This window comes from Saccostrea cucullata, unplaced genomic scaffold (genome assembly GCF_032062105.1).
Source record: "Saccostrea cucullata isolate Sc308-1 unplaced genomic scaffold, CSIRO_AGI_Scuc_v1 ctg1061, whole genome shotgun sequence".
In the NCBI taxonomy this organism is placed as follows: Eukaryota; Metazoa; Mollusca; class Bivalvia; order Ostreida; family Ostreidae; genus Saccostrea; species Saccostrea cuccullata.
Window position 1 is genome coordinate 109,638 of NW_026918862.1, and position 9,558 is coordinate 119,195.

General features: G+C 35.7%; 1 protein-coding gene across 1 annotated transcript; it reads right to left on the reverse strand.

Annotated features, from left to right (window-relative positions):
- Positions 1 to 986: 986 nt before the first annotated feature.
- Positions 987 to 8,855, reverse strand: LOC134272699 (uncharacterized). Its single transcript, XM_062754906.1, has one exon. It carries the CDS (start codon positions 8,853 to 8,855, stop codon positions 987 to 989), a length of 7,869 nt encoding a protein of 2,622 aa, XP_062610890.1.
- Between the last annotated feature and the right edge of the window lie 703 nt (positions 8,856 to 9,558).

The window sequence follows — 9,558 nt, forward strand, 5'->3', positions numbered from 1 at the left end:
TTTATGACCCGGGTTTTTTTTAAACATGTAATATATATTTATGTAAATATTACAATAATAAACAAAAGGAACTGTTAATTTATAGTTGATATATGACCTGAAACACCAGATTTTTTCATAATTTTATGGATATTTTGCAGAATATGTCTGGAAAAGTTGGGGAAACTGCCAACTCAGGTCATTTTTGATTTTACCGACTTGAAAATCAATAATCGCCGTTAAACTCTACTATAGGAAGTATATTTATGGTAATTTAGCAGCAAATATAAATTTTGTAAAATTACAGCTCGATCAAAAAAGTATGAAATCGGAGTTGTAAGAAAAAACAATCTCGATCTGCCCCTACTTTTAATTTGTCACGGCCCGGTTTTGCCTACCCAATCTACCGGGTATATGACCTACGCTCCTTTTTTGGCTTTAAAACTAGTTTACTAGGCATGGTTTCCGGTGGGCACTGGGAAAATTAAACATGAATTCTTAACACCAAGTAATGAATTGAAAAGTCGATAAGATAAGCTTTCACAGGTTGTGGAAACAGGTGATGACAAATTTTTAATAAGTTCTATAGTACTATGTTATGTATGTATTGTAGCATTTATTTTCACTGATCATATATGTGCTATCACACAGTTAAGTTTGAAACAATATATCGAAAGTTGTTCAGGTATCATTTCAGTTATATACTTTTGTGGGATTTGTCCGCTTCATATATACATAAAATCTGACAGGATATTTTCTAGACGATGCACAGAAAAACTTTAACATGATAAACAATCACCGTTTTCCTCATCAAAAATATATAGATCTATAAAATTCTACTGCTAAATATTCAACTACCGGTAATTGGATTCTAGAATTGTGCAGCTTACAGATAATGTCATCATACTACCAGTGTATGTTAAATATAAAGATTTTGTTCTATTTAAAGTTTACCGATATGAACCAAGGGTTCATCTTAATCGTTGTGATGGTTCTGTCAAATGGATTTACTTTTTCAGGTTGACTAACACTGCTTCATGATAGCTGTAGTATGTGGGTACCTTAAATGTCTCAAGTTCCAATGGACATGTTGTGTACACCAAATCTAGTACAGTTTGCTGCTCAGTTGTGGGGAAACTTACAACTTGTGTAAAGCCTTTCTCAAACATGAACTTTTGTACTGGTCCACCAATTTTTGCATTCTCATTGAAATCCCCAAGTATGATGCCTCTGTAATTTGGTAATAATACTGATTTCATCACATTTTCTAATGCTATCAAGAAGTCTTTGGCTGGCAAGACAGAAGGTCTGTAAATATTCACCAAAATTACTTGCTCTTGTATTAGCTTTAAAGCTATACACTCTATGTTTTTCCCACAAATTGGAATTATTACAGCATTTGAGCTTTTTCTGCTGTACACTGCAACACCTCCACCGTTTGATGTACGTAATCTATCTGTTTTACAATTCTCACTATTATATGACTCTGCTCTCGATATATGACAGAAATTGTAATCCTCAATTTGAAAGTTTGCTGTATCTTGACCTTGTGTCAGCCATGTTTCTGTTAAACACAGGATATCAGCATTCCAAAAGCGACAATCATGTTTCAGATTTTCAAAATTTCCAGCTAAACTTTGAATATTGTGTAAGATGATCTTTGTACAACTTAGCAAACTTGATCCTTCATTTTGGACTGGAAACAAAAGTGGCATTTTTTCAATTGATGATTTAACATCGGCATCAGCATGTATCTTCTTTTCTAGGAGTGCCTCATCTGCTGTCTCTATAAAAAGCCCTCTCAAAGATGTTACTCGACTTAGTGCAACATATGCCTGTCCAGGGGAGAATGACTTGTCTAAATTAACAACAATTTGGTCTGCTGTCATACCTTGCACTTTATGGGCTGTGCACGCCCAGGATAACTTTAATGGAAACTGGTGACGAACAACACTTTTTGATTTGTTTACTTTGACTTCTTCTTCTATTCTCTCTATGAGAACTATGTGCCCATTTGCAGCACTTTTCCCTGTTTTTTTTCCAACATTTTTGTTATCAAATTGAACACCTATTGCTTTGATAGAAGATTTTCCATTTTTGTGTTCTGTCAGAAAGTGTGAGATATTACCCATTACACCATTGACCAACCCATCATCTACATTGATGTTTCTTATAAGCATAACTCTTGCATTTACTGAAAGAAGGATGGAAGCACTTAGTCCGTCTAACTTGGTACTTGATAAGGGACTCTCTCTTAGTGAAAGTTTTCCAGTTGTTTTGTCTTTCTGATAGTCTAATGCATCAATTTCAACAAGTTCTTCAGATGTCTTTTTCAGCATAGACAGATTGAAGTTATTCACCTCATCATTTGTTGAATATACATGCAAAGCATCTTCTGGACCATCTCTAATACAATTCTTCAGCATATGTTTGGTTTCCTCTGACAAGTTTTCCTCCTTTGTTCGTATGCGTAAAGTGTTTAGAAACATTGCAAATGGAACATCTTCACGCTGCCTCATCACTTCATTTAATTCAACAAGTTTAAAAAGTTCTAGCCAGTGATCATCAGGATATGATCCATTTTCTTTGTATAGACGTTCATTTTTTGATTGCTTTACTGGTGGTAGTTGAAAGAAATCACCAACAGCTAGAACTGTAACTCCTCCAAAGGGCTTTTTGCATTTTTTAATTTGAACAAGTCTTTCATGCACATAGTAAAGGAGCCTCTTATATACCATTGACACTTCATCAATGACAAGGATTTGTAGCGATTCCAGTTTGACTCTAAGAGTACTAAGACTCTGTTCATTCTGTGGTTCATACGGGAGTGGTAAAAATTTTGTCAATGCAAAAACTTTATGTATTGTGTTTCCACCAATATTAAAAGCTGCTGTGCCCGTGAATGCTGTTAAGACTACGGAAACACAATCTGGTGATGGAAGATTTTTACTGAACAAACGTTCTGCTTCAAAATGGACAGCTTTTATCAGATGGCTTTTCCCTGTTCCAGCTCCACCAGTAACAAAAATATGAAGTGGATCAATTTCTTCACCTGCGACTCTTTTTAGACACCAATCTCGCACATGATAAAATATTTTCTTTTGTGTTTCATTCAAGGATTGCAGAACTGGTAATATTTCCTGCTTTGTGCTATTACTTTGCTGAACTACATATGAGAGATTTTCTGTGGGAAATACATTGTCAATATCAGGGAGCACATCATTATGGTCATTTTCCTGCAAATCTGGTCTTTTTCTTGTTGACATACATTCTTTTCTGCTCACTTCAGTCTCTGGACAGAGTTGGGCCCATGCATCTTCTGGTTCACCGACCATGTCAAATACTTCTTGAGCGGAGTTAACGACATCTTCATTTTTAGCAAAACAAGCTCGATTTGCATCCACAATAGATTTTACAGATTGCAATTTCCTTTTCTTAGACATTCGGATATGTCCCTTTTCATAAAAAGACATGTACAAGTCAAAACCTTTGGGTTTTAGTTGTTCCTCTTTCCTGTGTGGCAAATAAAGTTGCAGTAAAGACTGATAATACTTTTCTGATGATTTTTCTGAGCTGAACCTTGGGTATCTGATCACAGCTGGATTTGTTCTTGTTCTCTGCTGTATAAAACCTTTTCCATTCTGCAGCTCATACACAGACTCATTTGGTCCTTTTGGCACTTGGGATTTTGATAGAACTCTGAACTCTGAACAGAACTGTGCTAGACACATCCCTTGAAACTTATCACTGTCTGGTCGATTTTCATATCGTTCTATAATATTTGTCATCCAAATACTCTCTTCGTCATCGTCGTCATCATCATCATCACATTTTTGAGCATTTCCTTCATATTTTTTCCTTTTCATTTGAGAAAGAGGTTTACTAAGGCGGGTTGGGTTGTCACCAACAGGTATAAATACAATTTTTCTAGAACACTCCTTCATTTTTAAGTTACAAACTCTGTACACAGCCTCCTGGGCACTTACTTCCCTGTGATGCAGGTATGCAGATCCAATTTTTTTCATTGTGTCACGGGCATTGAGATTTCCTTCTTCAGCTTCAATTTTAGTTTGTTTTAGGAGCATACCCATTTCTCTTTCAGCTTTTGATATATATGACACAATGTAAACTATGCAGCTGAACGGATCTAAAACATATTGTATATCCATATTTGCATCCCAACACTTCAGAAGACATGGATTATATTGATTTGTCCATACTTCATGTGGGTTTCTTTTCAGAACCATAGCTGTTTTGGCTGTCACTTTATTGTGTGCTAGTTCATAAAGGTCTTGGGTTAATTCAAGGTCATTGAATATGTCAGATGCAGATTTGTTTGCATTAGCTTCGTCTAGTAAATGATTCCACACTCGAAGCAAAATTTCCTTTGCTTGGGTTTTGCTAATCTTTGGCCCACTATTTTCTGATGAACAATTTTGATCATTGTCTTCATCCGCAGGTTTATTTATGAACGTTCTTTGTGATGGTGGTCTCGGAAAGTTAAATCTGCATTCAGTCCCTTTTTTCCTGCATGATTTTGAATGGGTTTTACTGTGTTGTTGCACATCAAGGACTATTTTCCGTAAATCTGGCTGATTGATTGATGGCACTGCACAAGATACATATTGGTCTACAAAATTACATATGCTTTCCTCATCATTTTCGCCAAATTTTGGTGCATTTTCTACCCAGTACAAGCAATGCATATGTGGTGAGCCACGCTGTTGGAATTCAACTCTGTGAAAGAAATCAACAACTTTTCCAATAGGCTGTGAAGGTGATAAGATAACATCTCTTTGAAAGACATGAAATCTATGCTCAAACATCCTGGCTACTGTCACTGGATTACTTCTGAGTATTTCACATTTTTCAGACCAATCTAGTTGCTTTGGATCTCTGTTGTCATTTTGTTGAGTAAGTATTGTATTGATAGTGTCATTCCACCTGAACTCAGCTGCAGAAAACGAGCAAAACCACGTTGGTATCCCTAACTGTCTAAGCATAGCAAATAAATCCTTTTGTGCAACTGACCAATATGCTGGCGTACCTCTAATTGGCTGCATGAACCTTAATGCTTCATCACTTCTCAATAGCTGTGAAAGAACACTTGGATCGCCTAACATGTCTGATGTAATCTGCTTCCCACATTTAAATTTTGAGAATGATTTGCGCATTGATATTTGAGTTTTCTCAATAACCTGGTTGAGTTCGGACATATACTGGCTAAAAAATATGTAATTTGTATCTTTTGCAAAGCGATTGTCTTCATTCATCAATCTGTTGTTAAAGTATCTAGAGAGGGATATTTTGACTTTTCTACTTTCATCCCATGCAAATTTTCCACTTGGGAACAAACATGGAAATGTTTTTGCTTCATTTCCCTCTTCTTGTAACATTCGAATTGGGTTTTTTCCTTCTCCTGGTGCTATATTGTATATATCATCAAAATAATGATCAAGTACATCTTGGCGAATATCCACAGGTTGTAAACATGTATCCATTGCTATCATTGGAGTTTCTACATCTTCATCTGGGTTTTTTGAATCCTCTTCACATTTACCTTCAATGTCATCACTTTGCAGCAAATCTTTGCTACTTTCCTCCCACTGTGAATCAAAGACAATGTCTTTATACCATTGATTGTTCTCCTTTAGAAACATGATTGCTTCTTTTATATGTTTAGGTTTGACAAATTGATATTCAAAATAGCCCTTATAATTTAGCTTTCTTTTTAGTTTTACTCGAAGCAATGCATTGTCATCAACTGTGATTGGTAAACTTGTTGTTTTTTTCATATCAGATGGAACACAAACAACTGGACCATGAACATTTTTTTGTCCACCCTGTGGTAGAGCCATTACTTTCATGAATGGTATATGTAATGCAACTAAATGTTGTTCTAAACTATTTAAATGGCTCAGTTCTTCTGGAATGTCTTCAAGGAACATGTCATTAGCAGCTGCTTCTGCGGGCATTTTACCACTCAAAATTTTCCGATGACATGTATAGCATATCCACAATGATGACTTTGTGCAATTTCTCTGACAGCTCTCTGAACAAGCATGCAAATACTTTTCTTGAATACAATCATGAGCAATTGAAGCTGCTATGGAACTTTTCTCATACATTTGATGCTCGCAACGTTGTACTTGGTTTTCAAATAGTAAACGAGAACAACAGCAGCAAATATAATCAATACCTTTGGATGAATTCTGCTTAAACAGCATTTCAATTTTATCTTCATTTGGTAAGTCTGATTTTGCTTTTATTCTTTGCTTTTGAACATTTTCTTTCTTTGCATCTTTGACTTCAGCTTTTGTGTGATAGTTTTTTTTCCCTGTAGACTTTACTATATTTCTGAATGATTCATTTGTTCTGTATTTCTTGATACTTTGTTCTTTAAGCTTGTTCTTAAAGACTTCATTATTTTTGTATTTCACAATACTCCGAGTTTTCATTCTTTCTCTATGATGCACATTTGTTCTGTACTTTTCCAAACTTCTTTGTTTTAGTTTGTTCCTGTAGGTCCTATCTGATCTGTATTTTTTAACTACTGATTGTGAGGCTCTTTTTCTGAGTTCATCATTTGTGGCTCTCTTTTTATGCATAATCTTACTTCTAGCAATGGTTTTTTCTTTGTAAGATATGTTATTTACATATCTTTTTTTGCTAGCTATTTTACATTTTTCTCTGTATGCCTTGTCTTTCTGATACCTAATGCTTGCATCATTGAGTTTCTTATTTCTCCTTGCATAATTTTCCCTATACCTTTTCCTATCATTTCTCCTTCTACTTTCTATGTGGAACATATGATCCATTCTGTGATTCAAATTGTGCTGCTGTTTGTGTATTCTGTGGTTACCTTCACTATTATATTGTCCTACTTTGGTTACAACACCCTCTTTCCTTTGTGAAGCTGAATTTGATGTAGCTAATACTACATTGTAATGATTTCCATGCTTGTGTTCCAAGTAAATAGATCCCTTTCTCTTTGACAAAGATTGGTGTGTATTTGCAGCTGAATATTTCACCCAACGATTATCACTGTAAGTGTAAATGTCCAATTCTAAAAGATGTGAAACGGCTACAATTTCTATTTCTGTTGCCCATGTGCCTTCTCTTATCATCTGAGTTGAAGACAAATGAGACTTTACAGAGCTATCACCTTGCCTGAGATAAGACTGAAAGAGATGTTGATTCTGAAGCATATGTTCGCATATCATTTGTCGAATCTGCATGTGAAAGTCTTCAGAATGGGTGACACAATATGACACAGCTCTGAAAAAGCAATTCCCATCAGCGTCAATTTCTTTGACTTTTGACGGAGCTTTCAATTCTTGGTCATAGTTAGATTCAAGATCATTATCAGTTTTTTGATCAGGTAATTCTAACTGGTTACAAATTTCTTTTGTCTCTTGAATTGTGAGTGGATGGAATCTCAGTTTCTGATATTCAGATGTAACATACAGTACACTGTCATCAGTATTTTGAGCATGTGTTCCTTTATTTCCAGACAAAGTATCATTCTGCCTCTCAGAAATACTTGTTACATTTCCCATCAAAGTTTCACTGAGACCAATAAAATCAACTTCAGTCATGTTTGATCTTGCAGTGCAAATCACCCCTGTTATTTCACAATCAACAATTCTAGAGAATCCTAAAGATACAGCTAGAGACTCTAAGTGGAAATATATTTGCTTGATACTGTTATACAGTACTCTTGTGCTTTTACCATCAACACTAAGCAAACCTTTCTGACATCTGGAATGAGAATCGAACAAGAAATACCCCTCATCTGTTTTGCCAACCAATAATGAGTTTCCCCCGAAGCATATAAAACAACCATCTGTGTCATTTAATGCCATTTTTAGAGCATCTGTGAGTGGATAGGCGGCAAAATCATGGTAATTTGGTTCATCCCCTGACAAGTAAATGATACTAGGAATTGGTTCTTTTCTATGAAATTCATAACTTTCATTGAAACACTCAAACAAATGAGGTAATTCATCAACTAACAGAAACCTATTATTGACTGTAGAGCTACATTGTAAAAACATATACAACTCATTACCAGTCTGCAGAATTTTGTCCATGTCTTCTTTTTTCCAGCATTTAGAGCTCTTGATTTTATGATATGCCATACCTGATAAGCAATTAGCTACACATTGACTACCAGCTGTGTCTCCAAACAAAGGATCTCCTTGATGATATGAACCTTGAACAGAAATTGGACAGATACATTTGTTTTCTTGATTACAACTTGGGCATCCATCTAAAGAAATCAATCTTTGCACTGTACAACTCTCAGCATTTATAGCAGAGTTAACATTATTAACATCCTTTCTATCATTGTAATAACTGTCTGTTTTTCCACTTGTAACAATCTTTATATCATTCTTTGAACTGTCCATAAAACATTCATCATTTGAATTCCTGCTGAATTTGTCACCCAACAAATTCAGCTGCGCCTGACCTGCTGAGCTAGGCTTAAAGCCATCATCATGCTCAGGTACTCTCGCTGGAGTACAAACCCACGCTGGGGAGTCAGGGGACAGTGCCTTGTCAGCGTTATCGACAAACAGACGACTTCCCTGAGGAGATGATTGCCTCAGGGCCTTTGAGTCCATTTTCTCATAAAGAGAGGCCTGGACTCTGGCCAGTTTTCTTTCTTCTTGTGTGTCTAAATGCTTGTAGACATGCCTATCAGTGCTGCTGGATAAAAATTCTGTATCCTTCAGATCTGGTTTAGTGGAGTCTTTCTGCGTTTCATTTACAGTGGACTTTGAAGTGATTTTGCATTCTTCACTTTTCTTCCTCTTTCTTAACCTGTCTCTCTCTCTTTTTGTTCTGCCTGTCAAACTGTTACGCTTTGCCATCTAAAGGAAATAAATGAATGAAATAATTTAAAAAGACGCCAATGGGCTAACTAATCATCACTTTGCTTTTCTCGAGAAGATGTTTCAAGGCTTTTTTAATACTGTATACAGGGAAATTTTCACTCCTGTTTCATTTATGCCCCTTTCGCCCTGTTATCAATAGGATGAATTTATAACGGGGGCAAATTCATAGAATACAATATAATATTTTAAACAAAACTATGACTGGGCGAATTTAAAACTGGGCAAAATTATTTGCAAGTGTGAAAGGGCAAAAATAACCGTGTATACAGTATATTCCTATGCAAAATTTTGATGGTATGGTCAACAATGGCCAGGCCCTACCCCCCTGGATAATAATTTGAACAAACTTGAATGTAATGTGTGATTGTGATGTTTTCATATATGCTTCATCTTTTCAAGCCCAAAGGTTCAAGAGTAAAAAAATTTTGATATATATTCTAATGTAAAACTTTGATCATCAATTTGTAGCCCCACCCTACCGGGGGGGGGGGGGGGGGGGGGTGTCATTTAAACACAATTGAATTTACTATACCTGAAAAATTTTTCATATAAGTTTCATCTTTAGAACCTCAGTGGTTCTTCATAATGAAGAAGATATCTAGTAATTTTTCCTATATAATCTTATGTAAAAATTAGAACGTCAATAGTGGCCATGCCCTATTCCCTGGGGGTAATAATT